Source organism: Exophiala aquamarina, assembly GCF_000709125.1.
Source record: "Exophiala aquamarina CBS 119918 chromosome Unknown aczIA-supercont1.2, whole genome shotgun sequence".
Classification (NCBI taxonomy): Eukaryota; Fungi; Ascomycota; class Eurotiomycetes; order Chaetothyriales; family Herpotrichiellaceae; genus Exophiala; species Exophiala aquamarina.
The window spans coordinates 1,533,433-1,556,147 of NW_013550586.1; the positions used below are offsets into that span (position 1 = coordinate 1,533,433).

At 51.0% G+C, this 22,715-nt stretch overlaps 9 protein-coding genes across 9 annotated transcripts; 5 read left to right on the forward strand and 4 right to left on the reverse strand.

Annotated features, from left to right (window-relative positions):
* On the forward strand, window positions 1-1,749 carry A1O9_02373 (uncharacterized protein; the record flags this gene model as incomplete). The annotated part of the gene is made up of 2 exons (XM_013407947.1): window positions 1-343; window positions 401-1,749. Coding segments are annotated over 2 exons (1,692 nt in total), but the record flags the coding sequence as incomplete, so codon positions are not given.
* Window positions 1,750-3,394: 1,645 nt separating this feature from the next.
* Window positions 3,395-5,299, reverse strand: A1O9_02374 (uncharacterized protein; the record flags this gene model as incomplete). Its single annotated transcript, XM_013407948.1, has 5 exons — window positions 3,395-4,130; window positions 4,341-4,523; window positions 4,595-4,624; window positions 4,681-4,911; window positions 4,968-5,299. The coding sequence occupies 5 exons, from the start codon at window positions 5,297-5,299 to the stop codon at window positions 3,395-3,397; spliced, it is 1,512 nt and encodes a 503-aa protein (XP_013263402.1).
* A 1,253-nt stretch (window positions 5,300-6,552) lies between these two features.
* Window positions 6,553-7,082, reverse strand: A1O9_02375 (uncharacterized protein). Its single transcript, XM_013407949.1, has one exon. The coding sequence runs from the start codon at window positions 6,957-6,959 to the stop codon at window positions 6,768-6,770; it is 192 nt and encodes a 63-aa protein (XP_013263403.1). The 5' UTR covers window positions 6,960-7,082; the 3' UTR covers window positions 6,553-6,767.
* A 1,249-nt stretch (window positions 7,083-8,331) lies between these two features.
* Window positions 8,332-10,089, reverse strand: A1O9_02376 (uncharacterized protein; the record flags this gene model as incomplete). Its single annotated transcript, XM_013407950.1, has 2 exons — window positions 8,332-9,548; window positions 9,597-10,089. 2 exons carry the CDS (start codon window positions 10,087-10,089, stop codon window positions 8,332-8,334), a joined length of 1,710 nt encoding a protein of 569 aa, XP_013263404.1.
* Window positions 10,090-11,777: 1,688 nt separating this feature from the next.
* On the forward strand, window positions 11,778-13,556 carry A1O9_02377 (uncharacterized protein; the record flags this gene model as incomplete). Its single annotated transcript, XM_013407951.1, has 1 exon — window positions 11,778-13,556. The coding sequence occupies one exon, from the start codon at window positions 11,778-11,780 to the stop codon at window positions 13,554-13,556; it is 1,779 nt and encodes a 592-aa protein (XP_013263405.1).
* A 334-nt stretch (window positions 13,557-13,890) lies between these two features.
* A1O9_02378 (uncharacterized protein) lies at window positions 13,891-16,503 on the forward strand (the record flags this gene model as incomplete). Its single annotated transcript, XM_013407952.1, has 1 exon — window positions 13,891-16,503. One exon carries the CDS (start codon window positions 13,891-13,893, stop codon window positions 16,501-16,503), a length of 2,613 nt encoding a protein of 870 aa, XP_013263406.1.
* Window positions 16,504-17,052: 549 nt separating this feature from the next.
* Window positions 17,053-18,483, reverse strand: A1O9_02379 (uncharacterized protein; the record flags this gene model as incomplete). The annotated part of the gene is made up of 1 exon (XM_013407953.1): window positions 17,053-18,483. The coding sequence occupies one exon, from the start codon at window positions 18,481-18,483 to the stop codon at window positions 17,053-17,055; it is 1,431 nt and encodes a 476-aa protein (XP_013263407.1).
* Window positions 18,484-19,260: 777 nt separating this feature from the next.
* Window positions 19,261-20,719, forward strand: A1O9_02380 (beta-1,4-mannosyltransferase; the record flags this gene model as incomplete). Its single annotated transcript, XM_013407954.1, has 3 exons — window positions 19,261-19,462; window positions 19,519-19,715; window positions 19,772-20,719. 3 exons carry the CDS (start codon window positions 19,261-19,263, stop codon window positions 20,717-20,719), a joined length of 1,347 nt encoding a protein of 448 aa, XP_013263408.1.
* Window positions 20,720-21,736: 1,017 nt separating this feature from the next.
* A1O9_02381 (uncharacterized protein) lies at window positions 21,737-22,699 on the forward strand (the record flags this gene model as incomplete). Its single annotated transcript, XM_013407955.1, has 1 exon — window positions 21,737-22,699. One exon carries the CDS (start codon window positions 21,737-21,739, stop codon window positions 22,697-22,699), a length of 963 nt encoding a protein of 320 aa, XP_013263409.1.
* Window positions 22,700-22,715: the final 16 nt, after the last annotated feature.

The following is a 22,715-nucleotide window of genomic DNA, read 5'->3' on the forward strand; positions in this document are numbered from 1 at the left end:
GATGAGTTCGACATGGCCAAGTTGCAGAAGAGTCTGAAGCAACGCCAGCGAAATTCCATTCGGAACAAGAACCATGTCGCCAAGTTGACCCCCGCTGAGATTCGATCTTTGAACAACAGTGCTGTTGCTTCTATAACAAGCAGCCATACCAGTTCGAAAGGCACCTCTCCATCTACCTCACGGCGCGGTACCACAACCACCCCTCCAGCAAGTCCCGATGATGCTAATCCCTTGGATCGCCGCACTGACTCCATTTCACGCAATTCCGTCTCGAGAAAGTCAATAACCAATGTACCAACGCCTCCTCTCACACCTAATGATCGCCGTCATTCATCATCGTCAAGTATTCGCAGCCACCATCAGAGTCATGGTCATGGTCATGCCCATACCCATGGCCAAGGTAAAGGCCACATGCACCATCATGGCCACGCAAATGGGATCATCTACGCACCCCGCCCTCGGGGACATGTTCAACCTACATTCATGGCTTCAAACGGAATCTCTTCGCGACCTTCCAGTTCCGGTTCGTCGACGTATCGAGGACTGCCTACCTATCGAGGTCCAGAAGTCACCCGAACTGGTTCTATGAACATGCTCCAACGTCCATCACCCACGATTGTCGCAAACCCCTTGTCGAATTTTTCACGACCGAGGCAAAGCATGTTTAGCTCCTCACCAGAGAGATGTCGTCATGATTCTCAAGATATGCCATATGAGCGTACCCACAGCTTTCAGAACAGCCGCGCCAATTCCCTACCGAATGTCAGCGCACCATCATCTAGGCCTGCAAGCCCGCCTAGAGTCAGCGACTCACCTGTATCCATGTTGGCCGATGACACAGAGAGATTCCCAGCCTTTGATCCCGATGATCCACACAATCAACCGAAGGATCTCTCCGAGGATGAAGAAATCCAAGCTCGGGACATGACGCAACAGTTCAACACTGACCAGTCTTCAAATCAACCGGTAGAACGGCCAGCCTCGCCAGTTTCCAAGCCTCGTGAAGTCGAGCAGGCAGAATCGCCAAAGAAAGACAAGGGTAAAAAATTCACGATTGGGACTGCTTTTTTTGGAGGAGATAAATCTTCATTGGGTGAGAACACGGACAAGGCTGCTGCCAAGCTCAAGAAAACAAGGAGACGGACTTTGTCTTTCACCAAGGGCGGTGAAGTTGAGCAAACTCCTTCAAATCCAGACGAAGGACACGCTGTGGATGGAGGCGCATTGGAGAATGATGACTACTCTACGCACCCTGCTATTCGACCTCTATCTCTCGAAATCCCGTCCGAAGATAAAGGCAAAGGAAAAGAAATCCAATCTGCGCCTGTCTACGCGAGATGTGCTTGTTGCGGCAAGATCAAGAAACCTTCAGCCTTTACCAATGAGCTTAGCCCCGTGCTGGAGAACGAGAATCTGAGAACTAATTTCAGCTTTGAAATCGACAGAACATCTGATTCGACGGGGAGGAGAAGCTCCGACGCGAGTCGCGGAAAATTCATACCCATCATCCCCATGGCGGTGAGCGCGACCGAAACCCGTCAGGCCTCGATCGAGCCCTACACGAACCCAACCATGAGTAGTCCTGTCAAGAACAGCCCCAAGAACAACAATCAAAAGTCATCCTTGACAACGAGCCCTCGCAACCGCCAGAAGTATCTCGATCCGCCGAAATTCGTCCGATTCGCCAGCCTACATGGCCGCCGGAATACGGACCCCACTATCATCGCCGAGGAGGATGAATACAGTGATTCCCAGCAGAGTCGACCACTCATGAATGGTTTTATGGAAGGGGCCGAGAGCTATCGTGACGAGGATAACGGCGGTGGTGTGGATTATAGCCACGCGTTTTCCCGCCAGGCGCTATTCATCGCCAGCACACAGCCAGTGATTGACGGGCCGGTCACACATCGGACTGCAGCAGAGGACAAATCGAAAAACAACCACAATAACCTCGCAATTGCACCACACAGATCATCCCATGACACATCGTCGGAGACAGAGGTATTCTTCACCCCGAATCGAGGCACGAGTCCTGCGGTCGTCGACGCTACTGCAGCGGCTCAAACCCAGCAGCCGCAGCCGCAGCCGCAGCTACCAGCACAGAAACAGCGATTAGCGCAAGAGGATTCATTCAGCGCCCTACCAGAGACTAATTTAGCCATCGATTTCAAGGACTTCGTCATCCCCCCGCCCACGCCTACACCTGGTTCGGACGCGCTGTTGACTGGCGCTGGGAAAGAGCAGCAGAAGTGTGCGCCGCAGGCGCAGGTTGTGGCTGTTTGAATAGTTGAATAGGCCAGCGAGCGCCTTGCGAGAGAAGGCGGCTGGCCTGGTATGAAAGGACCTGGTGGTGATATGGGAAGCGTGCGGACTGCGACTATGGTGACATAAAATGAATCTCGAACGCGGAGACAAGAAAGACATGGGTTTTTGGGGGTGTTTTTTCCAAAGTATGCTTGGGGATTGGGGCGTTGCTTTTCTTTTGGCGGGGGGATCCTGGCATTTCTAGCATCTGGCGCATCGCGCCGTGCTGTGTCTTTGTTTCGTGCATTGCATTGCATCGTCGAGCATTGTGTATTGCATCAACCGATTATCTTAAATAACTCTACATACAGGATATATGGGACATGATGGGGGGGGAGGGGTGGAAGGGGTGTGTGTGGCCGTCTCTGTGGCCGGAGCGATCGATGGTGCGCAGGTCGTTGTGACTGGTGACTATATTGGTACTATACCTAGGAGTGTAGGGTGGCTCTAGACGGCCCAGCGCCTGTCTATCTGACTGACTGAAATAATGAAATATAAATCTATAAATCTATAAATCTATAAATCTATACATCTATACATCTATACATCTACAAATCTACAAATAGATTATCATGTCTCTATGAACGACCACAAGGAAAAGTTGTTAACTTCTTGCTTCCTCTTTAAGCTTGTACAATTTTTTTTCTCCTCTAGACAAACGTTGTATCTACACTACGACGAAGCTGTATAATACTAAAAAGTCGTGGCTTGCGTATCGTGTAGTGAGGTATAATATACTATTAGTACTTCTTACCCCCTTATGTGCTTGTTTATATAGTACATAAAATATCTTCTGTTTCTGCTTCTGCCGCATGGTTTTAGATTCCCCGGGGAGTCTTGGTATAATATCAGGCTCAGGCTTCTTGGCCCCCTCCCCCCCCACCTGGAGGGAGGGAGGAAGGCAGGCAAAAGGGTTGGCTTTATGGACACCGTCGTTCCTTCACTCGCCGACTACACAGTTAGCGCGTGCGTGCGATGTCGGATTTTTGTTTTCTTCGTGCAACATATATCCATGGCGGGCGTGTCGCTGCGCTGGGCCCGGGCCGGCAGGACGGAGAGCTCCATGGTTTATGCGCTACCGAGGAAATATTTACATGTGGCGTGGCTTCGCGAAGTCACTGTCTGAATCGGCTTCGACGGGGTCCGGTATATTCGGCGGTGGTCTTGAGTGTTGTTGCCGGTAACTTGCGTTCGGCTGGTTCATCTGATTTGGTCGATAAGGGTAGAGCTGAAGCGGTGGTGCTGGTGGTGCTGGTGGTGCCGGTGGTTGGGGGAAGAGGGGCAGGTATCTCGCACTGTGCTGATACGGATGCGGCTGTTGCTGATGATTCGGTGAGCCTGGCATAACTGCGGGCTGGATGCTGTAGATTCCACCATATTGGTCCTGCACCATGTGTGCTTGGCCGTGTCCGTACGCCCCGCTGTAGCCGTGAGAGTCTGCATATCCTCCTCCTATTCCGGGGACGTGGGAGTGGGAGTGGCTATACTGATGCATTTGTGTCTGCAACTGCGATTGCATCTGCAGCGCCGAGTACATTGAAGGGCTTCCGGGTGACATGGTCGTTGCCGCTGAGAGGTTTTTCGCATCCTGTCCCCCGGCAGCGGTTTCTACCGCTCCAGCTGTGACGGGGTGCTCAGAGGCGACGACATCTTTGTCAGACTTCTTCCTTCGCCGAAGGCAAGCCATACAGCCTGCCAAGATGCTTAGCATGAGCAGTAGAGCACCAACGCAAACTCCAGCCCCGACGCCAGCTTTGGCACCTGTGCTCAGGCCAGAATGCTCTTCCTCGACGTCATCAGCACAGGGAAGTCCTAGTGCAAATACCCTATCATTTTACTTTGTCAGCGTCATAGGAACATGAGTTTCCTTGTTTGGTGGATCATTGCACAACTTCCACATGACACAGAAGGGGAAGGATGCGCCTAGGCGTTCTTGTCTTCCTAGCTGTATCTGTCGACGATGCAGGAACGCGAATTGGAAAGCAAAACCAAAAAAAGGAAGAAGCTGGCACACACCCGAAAATGAGGAGACTTACTGATTGACAATGACGCTGATAGTCGGTGTACTGGTCGTTGATGCAGCTGACAGAGATGCCGCAACGACAGAAGTTATCGAAGCGAGTACGGATGCATCAGGAGAGTAGACTGTCGTTGTGAGGACGCTGAAACATGGCAGATTGCCGATGATCTGTTGCCCGTAGCGAGAAAAGCCGATGGGACTAAGTAGAACTCTATCAGCATCGATGCCAGGCATCTGTCGGATACAGGCGCGAATTCCGAGCTTACATACCAGCATACCTGATCAAGATCCGCCATATCACTATGCTAAAGTTAGTAGAGGTATCCAGGATCGGTCGCGGGCCGCTGGATCGTTACCTCGGACAAACGGTCAATGGGTATTTGCTCAATATTGAGACCACACCAGTTGGAGTCGGGCTTGTCGTTGAACCTGTGGTGGATGTAGTGGAACTTGTTCCTCCTGCTGCGGGTTCCGCCGAATTCAAAGAAGGGCAGCAGTCAGGGCGGTCGTCCGAGCAGCCTATTAATGGAACTTCGATCGATCCGCCATCGGGAAAGGTGAGGATGGTGAACTGGGGAAGTGCACAACTAGCATATTTGATGAGCGCGCGCAAGTAGTGGTTTATTCCCGTTTTCCAACTTACGTTCCTACCAGTAACCCCTGACCGGTGAATTCTCTTGTCTGAATCGCTGGCAGACCTCTAGTTGTGCTGGTTGCGAATGTCGTTGTGGCGGTACTGTAGACGCTACCAGCGGTGGAAGAGTCATGGGAAAGACTGCTTGAACCCACATCGGTATCTGAGGCAGAGGCAGTACTGGCGGCCTCGGATGTGATTGTGGACGAGTCGGAGATCGTTAGAGTATAAGTGTTTCCATTTGAATCGGTGCTGTATGATATTGTCTGAGACACAGTTTGAGCAAATGCTATCGAGCGGAAAAGCAACAGGCTGAAGGCCAAAATCGGGTTCGGTTTCATAGCGGACGAGGCTGTGGGGCGGTACTCCCTAGACTGTCATTGTCTCGCCTCAATCGAATCTGAAGGAAGATGAGAACGTTCTGGAACGAGAACGAGACATCGGTAGCAAAAACCCAGGATGACAGTAGCAGAGGATGGAGGGCGATTTTGCCAGTCCAGGAGCTTTCATATATCTATAACCGACTGCACATTAGTGGATATTAGGATTATTGTCGTCAAGTTGCATGTGGAAGGAATGAACGACTATCTCTGCGGGCGTATGTTGGGGCGAAGACACTTGACTGGGCATTCTATTTGCAAATCCCAGGTCTCCGGACATCCATTTGGCTGGATATACGAGCTTGGGTGCATGCTGCCGTGATGGGTGTTGTCAAGTGCCACAAAGCCCAGTTCGTAACTCTGGAATGGCCATTCTGGCTTGCAAGAAAACCGCCCATGATTGGTCCATTGAAGTCTAGCCCCCATTTACACGAGGAAACCCGCAGACTCTTCCACAACACAGGTTGTAGCAAGGGCTTGACTTGTCTTGATTTGATGGAGGCACCGGGCTGTTCGAGATTGTACCCATCCGAATCCCAGTGCATGACAGCCGGCTTCTGAAATGGACAGTGCTGGTGCACAAGGAAACGCCTCACAGTGCAAGCTTTTTGGGGCCTCACAGAGCATGGATAAGCAAAAGTTTGTTGTCCTTGCTGACGACGTACGCCAGGTAGCGACTTACTTTGCTCGTATCTAGGTGATTCACCACCACTCAGTGATCGAACTGAGGATGGCCTGTACGAGGTATCTCGTAGGTGACAGGCAGTTAGAGCTTGTCAAAATCAAATGAGAGAGCGTGGACCACGATCAGAAATGCTTGACCTCCTCCACAGACTGCCACCCTTGGCATTTCAGCTGAGTCAAAGTGAGCAGGGATAGCCAGCGAAAGGAGCAGCCGTGGGGTCGGAATATCTCTCACTAGGCTTTACGCCTTAGTAGTATCGACCGTGAAGATAGTAGTATTAGTAAATTCAATCTGGTATTCTCAGAGTTCTCGGTAAAACGCCTGCTACACAACTCCACCTCCTTGGAAATGTGGAGTGTCTAAGACCGAAAGCCCGGGCCACAATCCAGCTATAGCCGAACTGTGAAAAGAATTCTGAATGCATATAAGAAGTGGTTGCTATTTCAGGCACATGGCCACCGAAATAGCATCCCCTGGATTCAGGAGCGCAACTCCAATGACTTGATCAATCCTCTAACGCTCTTTATCCAGCCTCTTGTATACCTCCGACTCTCATACCTGCTACCAACAAAACCGGTGCGGTGAGCTGCTTCTTACCATGCAATAGGTACGTTATAACGCTGAGGAGAATCACTCCCACCCAAACAGCTGGAGCCCAGTTGGCTGTGCTTGTGTCCACAGGAAGACTGGTTGGGAAACAGCTGAACACAATGGCAAAGCCACAGTAACCGAAGGCCAAAAAATTCATGGATAATCCAAATCTGCCGAGACTCCAACGCGCTGGTGGTAGAGGCAAGTCGAGAGTAAGGACAACAGGGTGAGGGAAATGATAATGTTAAAGGCCGTCGTCGAGCCCAGATTGATCAAACAGAGCACTGCAGCCCAGAACGACGTTGCATAAACCGCATTGAAAGGAATATGTCGCTTTTTCTCCATCTCGCGAAGCCATCCTGAGAATGGAAACCCCTTGTCTCGGGAGAATGCGAATACTTCACGCCTCGTTGTTGCCAAAGCCGTGATATTGCCGCTGAATATAAGGAAAAGTAAGATGATGGTGAGTGCCAAAAGCGGCTCATCTTAAAATCTCCCACTGCATCCCATGCTACCCATATTTAATAGCCTCCCGTAGTGACTGCGTTTGATCCTGAACTTTATCCCTCAGCCCATGAAACGTCAAAAGGATATCTGCCGCTTCAGAGGCATCGGTCTACTGATCGCTACTTGGGCCAATCATCCTGAACCTTGACGGTAGGTGTATGGCGTGGTGAGGTTGATATGGACGTTTTTGGGCTGCCAATCCGATTTGCTAGCGTGAGGAAATCTTCTAACTCGAGTTTCTTGATAGGGGCATCACTTCTCGAACTCGTTAGAGATTGTGTCGATTGTACGGTAGCTGAGAAATACTGTCCTGGGATATTATGAGATTGAGAGGAAGGACTCGCGGGGTTTCGGCCTTCAGCTGAATTTTATGCTAGAAGTATTGAAGACTTGGTCCACACTATAATTATTTTGTTGACAAAAAGTCTTCGGAAAGCTACCCTAGTATACGTGAGCGGCACCTCCCTAGGGCGGAACGTAACATCCTTGTGTGCTTCAACCAGAGCGCGTCTCAAAGGGTCAAAGGCTCGCAAATTCGAGCGGTCGTTCTCGCCAGGAGGTTCCTTGACACCAAAGAGATGGGTGGAACGACTCTTGATTGCCTCGAGCAATGGGCTGTATCTTTTTTTGGATCAAGCTCTAAGCTAAGGGCGTTGACCGCTGGGCCGCTTTGCTTTTGCGAAACAACAGCCAAGCAGTAAGAGTCAAGTCATTCATCTGGATTTTCGCAAGGGGACCTCCCGTGCTTCATTGAAGGACTGACCACTTTTCTAAGCGAGTGGGGGAAAGCTAGACTAGTAAACAAGATCATCATAAGCTGAGTGTGCTGGTCAGTATTTCCAAATATGATAATTCTAATGTGCGAAAATGGGCGTATAAAATAAAATTCGAGGAGATAAAAAGTTCATCAAATTTACTCTACTCAGAAAAACCAAAAAAAAAAAAAACCCATTCTACCAACAGAGCCCCAAAATCATTTCTCAACGCATTCGACCCCACAGATGGATGTCTCACTGTACAGTCTTATCCCGACACTGGCATCGACACCTTGAATCCCCTCCGCCCGGAGGATTAATGCACAACCAGGATTTGTGGTTTGCTTGGACACCCGGAATAAACCAACAACGCCTTGCGCGTGATATAGCCAAGTGCATATCCGAGTTCAATCTGGATTGGCCTGCTCATTAATGAAACATATTTCAACACCACTTTACAAGCCAGCAGCGATCTTGCCAGCGATCTCATCTGCCACACTCTCCTCGTACCAGGCCTTGATGCGTGCTGCCTTCTCGGGGTTTCGGACCTTGACATCCATCTCGAAAGGTAGAGGACCACCGATCAAGTTGGGGGTGAACTTGTAGCTCTCGGGCCACTTTGGTTGTCCATTGGAATCCAGGTATGGCTTGAGTTCGAAGCAGCCAACGATGCTGCCACAGGCAACAAGGAGTTCGGCTTCAGTAACCTCGATACCTGGGCACATGCGGCGGCCCATTCCAAAGCCATGGTGACCCATGAGTCTGGGGTGCTCGGTCAAAGGCTCCTTGTAGGTAGGATATTCCTTTTCGAGCCAACGGGCAGGGTTGAAGGTCTCTGGGTCCGGGTAAAGCTTTGGGTTACGGGCAAGAGCGAGATCGACAACGTGGATGACAGCACCCTTGGGAAGGAAATAGCCATTCCATTCATCATCTTCCTCGAGGAGACGGGGGACACCCAACGGGACTGGTGGTCTCCATCGGACGCATTCTTTGATTGCAGCGCGGAGAATTGGCAGGTTGGGGGCATCGCCGACCTCAACAACACGGTCCCCAATGACCTCATCGTATTCTTTGCGGACCTTCTCTTGCCATTCAGGGTGAAGGACCATAGCAAGGAAGAAGCAGTAGAGAGGACCACCAATGGTGAAAATGGCAACGGTGACCAACATACCAACGGCATAGGCAGCTTCATGGTCATCAAACCCAAAAGATCGAGAGCCGGTTTCAGCCGCTTTGCGCTCAAAATAGGTCTTTGCGTAACTGATGGGGGCAACACCTTGTTCGACTTCTTGGCTAACTTGCTTCATGAGACCCTTCCAGAGCTTCTCTTCCTTCTCACGACGTTCACGAACCTTGCGGATGGATGGGTTGAGCCATTCAGGAAGCCCGCCAAGGAAAGGCATCAGATTGGTGATAGGGCCAGATGGAGAAATTTGAGGAATGAATTCACCGGCATTCTTGCAGTGAGCAGCAGCAGATTCTGGTCGACCATATCCCAGGCGAGCGCTGATCCGACCACAGAAACGATCTGTAAGAGCGAAGTGGTCCTTGGGATCAACAAGAAGTTTGTACAAGAATCGCTTAGCCTCGTGGCTGACATATCCGTAGTATTTCTGGTTGAAGCCCTGGGTGAGGACGGTGTGGGCGAACTTGCGCTGATTTCTCCAGTGATCTAGAAATGTTAGGACAGAACGAGGGATTATGGAATATTGCAGCTTACCATCATGAGCGAGAAGAGGAAGATACTGGCCTTGAGAGTCGCTGCCAGGAACAGCAGGCACCTGGGGCCGGGAAGAATAGATCTTTGCCTTCTTGCACAAAAGCTCGTAGCCAATGTCGGAGTCACCAATCCAAATGTGCATCTCACCGCAGATGGTGGAGCGGAAGATGCCATTGTATTCATCACAGAACTTCTTCATGGCGAACCATGGCTTGTTTGGGTCGACATCATGGACGCGTCCAATGTAAGGAATGGTAGAGGTAGGACCGGGGATGAGCTTCAGACCTGGTGGAGGGCGATCTCGGAGCATATACTTGATGATCTGAATAGCACTGACGATAACGAAGATGCCAGTACCGATGAACCATTTGTAGGTCCCAATGGCCGTAACAGCATCGGACTTGAAAAGAGCGTCAGCGGTCTCATTGTGGTTGGTACCGAGGTAGTTCTGGATTTGGGTCACGATGACCGACGGCGAGATGGACGCCGCCATGGTAAGAATGCTTCTGCAACGAGTGATTGCAGGGAAGCAAAAACTGCAAAACGAAGGCAGGGAAATAATATACAAAGCAAAGGGAAAAGGGGAGGGGAGAGGAAGATGGAGCCATACATAAGCACAACCATAATATTACTTGCTGGTAGGGAGGTCGGGCTAGGCGAGAGTTTGGCTAGGCATAAGCCGAGTTGGGCAGGGGGCGGGGGGTGGGTTGTTCGAGGGCGCAGTTTCATGCAATAACTCAGCACGAGATGGACACCACAAGGAGCTGCCGTAGGGATGGCATGTCAAAGTCTCACAGGTTCAAACGGAGTACGGATTCCCGTGTAAGATTGTCCGTGGGCCGTGGCTAAGATCCTGTCGGTCGCATCTCCATCTGCATCCTGAAGTCCTCAGCCCCAAGATGGAGCATCGCAATGGCCACCCACACTGGGCAACGGATTGAAATTGGGCAGAGGCAATACATTAGTTGCACATTAGTTACGGACTGGGTTGGGACATTTGATAAGCTAGAGGTGCAGGCTAAGCTATATGAGGCGCTAGTCCCAACCATCCACCCTCCCAAAGTTGGAACCACCCGTGCCCGGTGGCCAATGAGAGGGGAGCTCCACGCCCTTTATTGGTTGTCCTCTGTTGACGACGGGTTTCCCCTGATATCGTACTTACAGTAGCACGGTACAGCCCCGGAGACCAAATTGCTAAAATTGGAATTGCATCTCCGTAGCGCAGGGTGAGGCTCTCCTGCTGCTCCTTCTCCCCTGGTTTCTCCTGTTAGGTAACCTGAATTTCTCATCTCTGAGACTTTGACATACAAGTAGTGGCCCACGTTCGGCGACCGGCAGCCACCACAGTCACATGACTGTCAATGTCTCAGTAGCCCCGGTGCTATCCACTTGTAGCTTCGTCATTATTCATGATGAACATGAGTACCATGTGCTGCTGTCCATCTAAATCTCGGGACACCCCAGCCCACTTGCTCTACCAAAGGATAAAGACAATCGAACATTCTCTGTCAACTAATTTGAAGGGGACTGCGGTGTTTGATCCATGAGGCCGTCATCTGTCTCCGGAGTGCTCAGCCCGCATGGCGCAGGTGTACTTTCCCAGGCCAAATCCTCCTTTCCCAGTATTTTGACTCAAGGAGGATATCGATGGATCTACAGGATCATCATCACGTCAGATTGTCCCAAGGGGCCCGCGTGCTAGGCCCAAAGTAGTAGCTGGCTTCTTGGTAGAGTGCGAGTGGGCCAAGCGTTCAGCCTTACGAAAGATATACTATTTGAATACGGTGTCCACTACCGCGACTACTGCGGAGTATCCGTACCTCATCCGAGTAACTTGCGCTTGTCAGGTAGATACTGCACAGTAGTAGCGACCGTGCTGGTAAGCTGGCCCAACACTGCAAATCCCTTGGCGTGCCTCACCACGTGATATACAAAACCGAAGTTTTTCCTTGCCATCCACGCTGATATCCAACCTTGATCCGCACTTATGACCGTGAGCCCGGCATTTCAACATCTTCGTCAAACATGACCGGCTCTTTACTACGTGAACAGGGACAGACGGTCGACCAGAATTTGCGACACGCGGCCAGCAAATCTGACTGTTGGCCCCCCCTGATGCATTGAACGAACAAAGTTTGCTCAATTCCCCGTCACCTTGACAAAGTCTACCAGAAGCCGAGCATGAAAGAAACGGATTGGGATACTGTCGAACTGACAGGCTGGCCTGTGTGCAGACATGCTATCACATGGTCGTCTGAGGATCTCGCGGTAGCAACAGGTGAGGTTGTACATATTTTGACCCCTCGCAATGCCTCTGATTCACGAGGTGTACCCGGTCATCGACAATGGCATACTTTCACCCTTCGTGTCAATCAATTTGAGTTTTCGGAGTGGCCAACCCAATCCTTGGCCACTCTCAAACACTTTTCTATCGGTGAAGAGCAGTCAGATTCCCATGTTGCCGCTTTTGCATGGTCTCCCTCTGGTTTGGGTCTTTACAGAAGGAGTGTATTGGCTGTTCTGACTTCAAACTTGATCTTATCATTTTGGGAAACGAACGGGAAGTTGGGTGAGTGGAAGAGAACTTGTATTGTGAACCATCATTTCCAACCAGAACCATCACCGGAATCCTCCGACGATGTAAGACTCAAGCAGCGAGTCCGCAGTTTCGCATGGCTGCCTCCAACGCCTGAGCTTGATACCAATCACAGGACTCAACATTTCCTGATGATCGCTGATGATACTCGTTCTATATCCATCTATGCTGTACGGAAAACAAAGTTTGCTTACGGGCACTGGATGTTCGAGCTTTTGGCAAGATATCAGATCCCTGTTGGCCACAATTCAGACTTCAATGCTACTACGAGAGCAAGTTTACGAGAAACTCTCCTTGGCTCCTCCCCGATCACTAGACTCGACTCGACGGAGTGGGTAACAACTCAAGGAACAGCAAAGGAGAGCGCTACAGCTGCATGCTTGTGCGTGAAGGTGAGCTTCGGTGTCATGGCTCATAATCGCTACCTTTCGGTCTCCGTCCGGAGTCTTACCCAAGAGATTCCAGATGGTAGTGTACCAGATCATACCGTTAGTGTCTCCATCGAACAATCTCAAACACCTGAGAGTTTTCCTTTCTGCCAACCACCCTCCCAAGACCTTTTTGAATCGAGCCTCCGTGGCACACGATCAGATTTCAATGATGAGTACGACCTGGGTGGAAGAGTACTGATTAGACACTGGGGTGCAGTATACTATCCTGATAGAACAAAGGCGGCTGCATGTGTCTCTCTACACCCATCCGATATGATCGAGTCTTGTCTTCCCTCGCGACAGCGTACAACAGTCATTTTCGCAATTCTCAATCCGTCTGTTGTAGCAAATGTGCAAGACCAGCTGAAGACATATGAGAAAATTATCACCTTTATAGCTGGACTACCATCGAATATGCTTAGGACCAGCTCCGATCAGAAAATCCTCGCCAATGCTATTACTCTGACTGAGTTGCACTTCGCGAGTTCCACGAGTCTAAGTCAATGGGCAGTCTCAGCACGCGCCCACTTGAATTTGTATGCAACGAAGAGTCCTCGACATATCACTGAGAAATCATTGGAAGATGGAAGCGTCACTGAAATTGTAAGTGCGGGCCCTCATCTCTCAGAAGTCACTATAGGGTATAAGAATCAAGCCGAGGTTGTAGGCCAGGAGAGTTGTGAGGTGTGCGAGGCTCTCATTACTTTCTCTTCAGCAACTTCAGCGACCTGTGCAAACCACCACTACTTCACTCGCTGTAGTCTGTCTTTTCTGGCTATTCAAGAACCAGGAATTTCCATGTATTGTGCTCAATGTGGAAAGCAATTCCTCCATCCTAGCCGGATCGAGGGAATCAATGGTCCAAGCTTGAGCCAAGCACTATTCAACAGGTTCGATGTTTGTCCATTCTGCCAAGGCAAGTTTCGGGGCTAGATTAGAATGCGGCTCGAGGTGAATCATTCGTGTCACCAACGACATCGACAACTGCGAACAGTTTGTTTTATGAGATTGCATCCTGACCGTTCCTCCTATTTCTTTGTCTGCATCCGATCAGGATCCCTTCTCTCAGTTCGGCCGCTGCATTTCTTGCACAGAGAGAGTCGATCGCAACTTTTGGAAACAACATTTCCGCAAACGGCAATATTCTTTCAGAAGCCGCAACAGAGTCACCGCATGCAAATAACTGCACGATGGAAGCCCTTAAGACTTCAGACGATCGGGATGATGTACTCAAAATCATTCATGTTTTCGGCGAACGATTCTACCCATGGTGTTCAACCCAACAAGTCCCATTCAGACATTCGGCCGGAAACCCCTCATCATCTCTCGAACTTCGGCGTCTCATGGTGAAGTCGCCTCCATTGGAAGAACTTCCGATATGTCAGAAGCCAATTCCAGGCGCAGTTCAACGCTGTCGATTCTACCAGCCTGGCGTGGTGGTATGACAAATAACAATCGTCGGTCCCTAGAACGACATGATCCTCCTCAAGAAATCAGCCGGTGGTCAAAAACAACGACAGAATCTGAAGCAAGCAACGCATTTACACACCCAGAGTCTCCGACACCCACCCCATCTCCCGCGAAGAAGACGAAGGTGCTGAAGAAAAGGCTCAAGCAAAGAAAACGGTCTAAGTATAGAACAGGTTCCAGTCCAGTTGATCCGTGCTATGATCCTAAGACCAAGAAACTTGGACTACCGGAGAAACCACAGCCACCTGTTGTCACGAGTCCAGTCGTCGGCCCGATTACCGGTCCGGATGAGCCTCAATCATTTTATGATTCGGGTTCAGATGATTCGAGTGATGCTGAGCATGTTCTTCAACGAGCCAGCAGCGTGCGGATTAGCAAGCCCCTCATTGTCCAGCATAGCAACAATCCAGGAGGCTCAGTCCCAAAATTTTACGCACTCCAAACAACGCCGACTGGTGATGAGACGCTGGTACCAAAGCCGCTGAGCCTAGGCCACCAGCTCACGAATACTTCCAGCGCGGATGATGATGCCAGGGTTGCAGAAGACCAGCCACAGGCATTAGGAGGGCCACAAGACGCATTAAAGACATTAGAACGCCAAGAATCCCGAGTGGAGACTATGAGTGCCGTCTCTGAAGCTACCTCTGAAGCCTCTACCTCGCCACGGGACACCTTGAAGAGGACTATTCTTGAGTTCCCTAGCCCTCCTGTGGGAGACGAGGCGACCGATACTCTATCAACGCCCATGGGTGGATTTGGATCGCTTCGGACGGGCAAGACGGGCAGTTATACCGGATATTCAACAAGCACCTATGTAGCTCCTTCGATCGACGGCCTTCGCTCCAATCCGATTACAGAATTTGACAAGAAACTGTCAAGGGCAATTTCAGCCCCCGTGCGCCATCCCGCACGCCGGGTTACTATCCGTCCTGCTGACCTGGTTATCAACAGTGCCAACGATGACCACAAACTTTTCCGAGAGTCGATCGTCAGCACACCATACCCAGCTCGACAAAACAGCTTGGTAGAGTTTGACGAACAACCAACGTCACAAGTTGCCACACCGAGGCAGCTGCGTCGTTCAAGGCCGCTGCCGACGACCACCACCAACACCAATCCAGAAGAGGCAAAACCCACAGCAGAGACGCAGCGGATGACTCTGAGGATAGGAGGAGATGAACCATCAAACAAGAAGGATCTTCCACCCAAAACCCCACTATCAACAAAACCCACCCTCTCCAACACCACCAGCTTCGTGACACCGAGATCAGACCGATTCCCATCTCCTGTCGCACCGGAGGTCCTCTTCCTCGACCTCCGTCTCGGGCGCCACCCTTCCGCGCGTGTGACCGTCGAAATCGAAATCAATGACAAAACAACCTTCGATGATGAGCAACTCTTCACCATAATCCGTAAGTCCTACAACACAAAGCTCCTAGGCCTCGTGCGTGGACTCCTCATCGCCCGACGTGTATCCCACGCCAGCTTTTCCAGTAGTAGCAGCGGGGGCGACGACCTCAACACCCCACGGCCTAACTCTGCCGCCTGGCCAGGCCATGGACAGAATTTGCCAACTGGAGCCAACGACTTCACGCGCCATCTACAGCATCCGCCCGTTGGCCACCGACGGAAGATCTGGCTCCTCTGGCTGCGCGACCAGCAACACCAGGGCGCCTTGAATCGACAACAGCGTCGTGCGGAGCGGACGGCCGTGCCACAAATACAACAGACCAGCCCGCTGGATCAGGACGAGAGCCCCGTGGCAATCAGCTTCATGCACCCGCGCAACAACAGCCACAGCTTCAGCCCGGGGCACAGCCCAAGCCAGAACAGCAACGGATCCCCGACCACGGCAACGATCGCACCAAGCACTGTCCTTCATGTCAGCAACGCCTGCACGCTATCCAGACAAATCAGCAGCGCTGCAGCAGTGGCACCGACGCGCCCCAGCATCACGACCCCACGCATGCCATTCCAGCCGTTCCACATGCGCGACAAATCCACTTCGTCAACTACTTCGTCCGCCGCACTGAAAAACTCCTCCACCTCCACCCCCAACTCCACGGCAAGCCAGTCCCAGTCCCACACCACCTCCAATATCACCACGGGCCCACCAACGCTGTACCTGCACTACGCATTCTCCCTCCCCCGAATCCTCGCCGTCTTCGCGCTTATAATCGCTGCCGCGGTATTCACTGCGACCATGTGGATCCTGTTTGGCGTGCCGGGCCGCAGCGTCGCACAGGGCGATGGGATCAGCATGGGCGAGTATGGCGGCGATGTGCAGGCGTACTGGCGCCATGATGCGCACAAGCGGCTTGTTGTGGGATTGCTGCTTGGGCTTGTCGTTGCGTTGGTAGGTTTCATGGCGGAGGCGCTCTGGGTATGGGGCTCGTGGATTCTTGTTTGATTTTGCTTTTGATTCCGGGTGGTGGAGGAGTATTGTTGCTTCTCTTGAGAGGGTTGAGGTCTTGTTGGCATACTAGTAGTGATAGGCATACTGTTACTGGTGGAGTTGGTGCCGGAGGGGGAGGAGAAAGAAGGGGGTAAGGGCGCAAGGTGAAAGGGAACCACAGTAAAGCTTAGACATGGAAAAAGATTTGAAAAGTGTTCCAAATGCCTCCTCCTAGACACAATCTTCTATTTCGCTCCTCTTGTAGCAGATTCGACTCTGGCATTCAGTACTCTTCTGGCGATAGGATAGATAGAGCATTCCGAGATAGATACCAAAATGAAAAAGCGATATATTTCCTACCAGTGTAACACAGGGACCAGTACATTTCTTACTCATATTGAAGTATGGCAGACATAGTATGCAGTATAGGTATATTTGTCTATGTGTCCCCACAGCAGAATCTAACCCCAGGAAAAATGCAACAACAGGTCCCGCGGCAGGAGACTTCTATATCCGGCGGGCAGTAAAAATAGGGTTTCGGAAGACGGTCATTCGTATAATTCATTACCCAGTTTTGGGCCCACCGCCACACCAGCATCTATTCTCGCCTTCGCGTTCTACCTGGACGACGATGTCCATCTTGCGCTGGCGTAGATATAGAGAGACACGCTCTCTCACATCCTCAAGATCAGCGGTGTTAGCAGCAATGACGTGGATGACGCCTATGACGGTTGGGTCATCACTCGAATCACAGCCAGAGTGTCCGTCACTGCTCTTGTGGGAATGCCCATGATGATGGTCGTGTCCACCATGAGAGTGCCCGTGATGGCCCGGTTCTTTCTTGATGTCTTCGAGCCAGAATTTTGGGACTGTGTAGCCCACGACGCCTCTTATCTGGGCAACACCGCTGAGGATGTTTCGTAAATTATACTCAATGTCGGAATTGAGGGACAAGAGAAGAATTTTGGTGGTCGAAGTTACCAAGGGGATTGTCGACGCGAAAATCAGCACAGCTATGATGCAAGATGCCAAGGGATCGAAGCCACTCCAACCTGTCCATCGAACGAGTAAAGTGGATAGAACGACTGAAAGTGAACCGAGGGCGTCTGCCATGATATGAAGATAAATGCCTTGCATATTTTCGGTACCATGGTGATGGCTGCTTGCTGCTTTCTTTCCTTTCATGGGAGAGGCAGAAGCAGTCAACGGGGTTTCTTGCTCGTGGGTGTGGCTATGATCGTGTTGATGATCATGTGCATGTGCATGTGTATGGTCGTGATCGTGATTGTGGTCATGGGAATGGGAATGGGAATGGTCATCGTGTGCATGGTCGTCCCCTCCGTGGGAATGATCATGCGCACCGTGAAAAGCAAAAATGCCCACCAAATTGACAAGGAGCCCAGCAGTACTTACGACCAGAAGCTCGGCGGTACGGCTGACATCGGCGCCTGAGAACAGCCTTTCAATAGCCTCGTAGACAATTTCGATACTGATTAGCATCAGGAAGATGCCATTACCCAGGCCGGCAAGAGTGTCGATTTTTCCGTAACCATATGGAAACTTGAGAGACGGAGGCCATTTGCTCATGACAGCTGCGCAAACTCCTACCAGCAGAGCAACACAGTCAAAGAACATGTGAATACTGTCGCTAATCAACCCCAGAGAGCCTGTCAGGACGCCGTATGTGGACTGAACGACCATGAACAGCAGGTTCAAAATCATGAAGTAGAAGATGCGGCGTGAGTCAGGATCGGCCAGGATGCCATGGAGGAGGGAGTATTTCTCGGTCGAATTAAGTAGAAGTTGGGTAGGCTTTGAGAAATTTCTATGCAAGGTGGGCCGCCGTGTCAAGGCGGGGGGAGTATATGTCGATGTGCCTGGATCCCTCCTCTTCTTAGCCATAAATTGTGCCGTCGAGGTGTCGAGGGAGGGGGCATGGCTAGCGTGTTTGTGGTGGAAGACATTGGTGTCGACAAGAGGGTGGTGATGATTCATGTCGGCTTGAGGCACAACGGATTCGGAAGGAATCCGGGGCAGAAGAGAAGGGGCAGCTAATCGGCTGCCCGCACGCGTTCGCTGGTGAGAACGGGAGTGTGAGGGAGTGTGCGAATGAGAGTGAGAGGGTGAGTGAGAATGGGATTGAGGCTGAGGAGAACGGGAGTGGGCATGATTGCAGTTGTCGCCCGAAGCCACAGGCAGAGTAAAGGTCGCGCTCATGATCCCTTCAACAGGTTCGAAAGCCTGTCGTTGAGAGATGTTCGCAGCGCGTGATTCAACATTCAGTTGTTGGACTCGTCGTCGCCCGGGTTGAGGGAGAAGTCGCAGTTGTTGCAGCAGCAGCGGCAGTGGCAGTGGCGGGCCACGTGAAGGTAGACTCACGTGTTGACTGGCGACAGAGAAGGAACGACCAGCTGCAGTCTTAGCGGGGTGTTGGGTGGGTGGTCCCAGGCGGTGTGTCAAAGAAGCAGAGATAGAAAGTTGAGGTCAGGTAAGGACGGTAATTGATCTGGGGAAGATTAAAAGTGGACAGGGTTATCAGGATGGCGCCTCTCCGTTCCCCTGGCTAGCAAAATCAGAGCAGATGCAGAAGTGATTCGTCCATATTGGCCTCCCCTTTCCAAGGACCGACAGGAACTCCTTGGTGTTGCGTTGACTGGTCGACGTCATTCCAGCCTCCCACACTCACCCAACGCTTTTCCACGCATTTCTGCGATAAGAGCTATTCTTCACCTGGACCATGGAATGCCTCTATGAATCAGTGGATCCAAAACGATGATCCTGACTGTTCTACTCATTCTCTCTACTTTGTTCACTGTCTTGTTATTGTCTTTGCCCTCCCAATGCGATCCTTCCGACAAGAGCTGTTCCGTCCAAGTCCTGGTACTCGGTGATATTGGGCGGAGTCCACGTATGCAATATCATGCATCAAGTATTGCAAAGCATGGAGGAACAGTACAGCTCATCGGTTACCCGGGTACACTTTCTCAAAACCGAAGAGAGTCTTTCCATTAATACTAATCTCTCTTTAAGAGTCCGATGCCCTCCCCGAGCTTGTAGCTCATCCAAATGTATCCATTGTGCCGATTCTACCGCCACCTAAATGGCTTCAGACCACCAATAAGCTGCTATTTCTGATATTTGGGCCTTTGAAAGTCCTCATTCAGACCTGGTTCCTTTGGAAGGTATTGGGATATTCCACCAAAGCATCCAAATGGCTGGTAGTCCAGGTAAAACCCGAGACTCGCTTTATGTTTCGTTCTCGAGGCTCATCCACTATCTTTAGAACCCCCCCTCAATTCCAACCCTGTTTGTGGTCTCTCTTATTTCCTTGGTTCGAAGGACTCGGCTGGTTGTTGATTGGCATAACTTTGGTTATTCCATATTAGCTCTGAAGCTTGGTTCTGGTCATCCCTTGGTCGCCCTCTCCAAACGCTACGAAAAGTATTTTGCAAAATCAGCCACTGCCAACTTTGCTGTCACGGATGCTATGGCACAGCTGCTTCGAACTGAGTTTATCAAAGGGAGCCCCGTGATCACTCTGCACGACCGACCTGCGGACATGTACAGACCCTTGACAGAGTCAGACCGCATTCAATTTCTCCAGAGATATCAGCTCTTAGCAAAGCACTTCAATGACATAGCCGATAAGAAGGCAAGGCTTCTTGTTTCATCAACCTCTTGGACAGCAGATGAAGACTTTGGACTTCTTTTAGACGCACTCTGCAACTACTCCGCCTGTGCTACCTCTTCCCATCCGCACCTGCCAGAATTAATTGTCGTCATCACAGGCAAGGGACCTCAAAAGCAGCAATATCTCGAGAAAATCACAAGTCTGCAAGCCGGGGACGCACTAGAAATGGTCGACATCTACACAGATTTCTTGAGCTTTAAAGACTATGCGCTTCTCCTAGGATCCGCTGATCTTGGTATCTCATTGCATACCAGTAGTAGCGGGGTTGATCTGCCAATGAAAGTGGTCGACATGTTTGGAGCCGGCCTGCCTGTTGCTGGCTGGAGTCGATTTACAGCATGGCCCGAATTGGTGAAGGAAAAAGTCAACGGTCGAGGCTTCGGGAGCTCGGATGAACTAGCCGAGGTTCTTCGTGAGCTCTTTGATCCTGCTTCGGACCAGCTCCTTGGGCTGAAGAAGGGCGCTGAGCAAGAAAGCCAACGGCGCTGGGCATCAGAATGGGATCCTGCTGCTGGCAAGCTATTTGGACTGGTCGACTGAATAGCAATACGCAAAAGGCCTTGCTACCGTTCCTAGTGACTTTCATTGGTCGAGCCATGACAAAATGTGAGTGCTCATGGAGCATGCAGATCTTCTCATCCGGATTCATGAACTATCTTCCAATGCCGTGCAGCCGAAGGTGCAATTCTCAAGGTAAATAAAAATTCAAACTTGACTCTGTGAGCGGGAAAATCATGGCGCCCGAGGAGCCCTTTCAAGCAGCAGGCTGGCTCGAGATTGCTGGCAGAATTCCACAGTCGTCCCACCGGCAGTGTTCGAAAGCATCAAACCGTTTCATCGCCTGCAATACTCGGCTACTCTTGTTAATTCTAGTACGGTGAGGCTTGAGAATCCGCGCATCGCACTCTTGTTTTTCCGATTTATCCGAGTACCCACGTAACCAAGACAGATTCGTCCACCTCTAGTAGGGATAGAGGCGGGTGTATCCTACATCACCAGAACATCCACACGCAATACGAGCAAAGCATTCGACAATGATTGACACTTGGAAGTCTTGGACCGGCACCAACAGAGGCATCGAGGGAGCACGAAGTTTGCCAAGTGGAACGGAGATGGCCGCCAGTCCCGATTTTGCTTAAAGTCGTCGTCAGCATCCCTCCTGCAGTAGGAATGGTTCACCATCCTTTGATTATCTTGACACCAAGCACCGTCAATTGCCGTCGACTAATCACGGAGTCTCCTCCTGCCCTGCCATAACTAAGCGAACTAGTTATCCTATCCTCCTCGTAAACGGACAGCCTGACGCCACACGAATAAGTTTTATGCAATCATGGGCGATTTTTCTGCTGTAGGTGCGGACCAGGGGAAAATTATCTGGCTCTTGTTTTATTTTTTACCATTTTGGAATGTTATCTTTCCATCGCCCTATATTCTCGCATGGTCCTTTTGAGCTCGTGATTTACTATAGATCTGAAGACAGCATTGGAGCTCGAACATCCTTCGAATTGGCTTCAGAGCAACTAGACGCGTGTCAGAATTATCGAGAAATATTTGCTGATGGCATTCTTTCAACAGCAAGCGAGACGTGTTGCATGGTGTTCCGAGGGGGGAGAGGCTGCGTCGACACATTCCATCAAGCGACTATCGCGATCATCTCCAGTGTCATTGTTCATTGAAGCCATAGAACAGGACGGCTGTGTGATCGTCACCGACTATTCTGACCGGACTACCGTTGAACAGGCCAACGAGGAAGTCCGGCCGTGGTTGGAGAAGCAGGGTGAAGGTGCCGTGGTCGGGGCACTCCAGGGCCAGACCAGGACAGTTACCAGACTCATAGGAAAGAGCGAAACCGTACGAGAAAAGTTCTACGCCGACCCACTGTATCAGGATCTGTGTGAGCACTTCTTGGCCCTCGAAACTACCCATTATTATGGAGACAAGCCGTCGACCACGACAAGTCATCCTCTCCTCTCAATCGCGATCACATTCGATATCCCTCCTGGAACACCAGCTCAAGGGTTACACAGAGACGACAAGAATCATCATGCTCGCCACGCTGCAGTCCAGTCCTACGAGCGTAGGCGAGATGTTTTGCTGGGACTATTTGTACCTGGCTGTAACACGACCAAGGCCAATGGAGCTACACGAGTAGTACCTGGAAGCCACCTTTGGGGAGACAAAGCTCCCGATTTTGGCCCGGATGGTAACCATGGGGTCTTGGACGCAGAGCTAGAAGTAGGAGAGGCTTTTATCATGCTCGGCAGTCTTTATCACGGCGGAGGGGCATATGAAAAGGCACTGGGGACAGCTAAGCAAGGCAGCCGCGAGAGCAGGACTGTGCATGCAATGTTTTCATGCACCGGCGTTTCTCGACAGGAGGAAATCTCTTTCTTGTCCTACCCGATTGAGGAGGTCAAAAAATACTCTCCCATCGTCCAAGAGAGACTAGGCTGGAAACAAAGTGAGCCAAATCTTGGCTGGGTGGATCTGAAAAGCCCGGAATTCCTTCTCGAAACATGATTTCATGCTCAGTTCC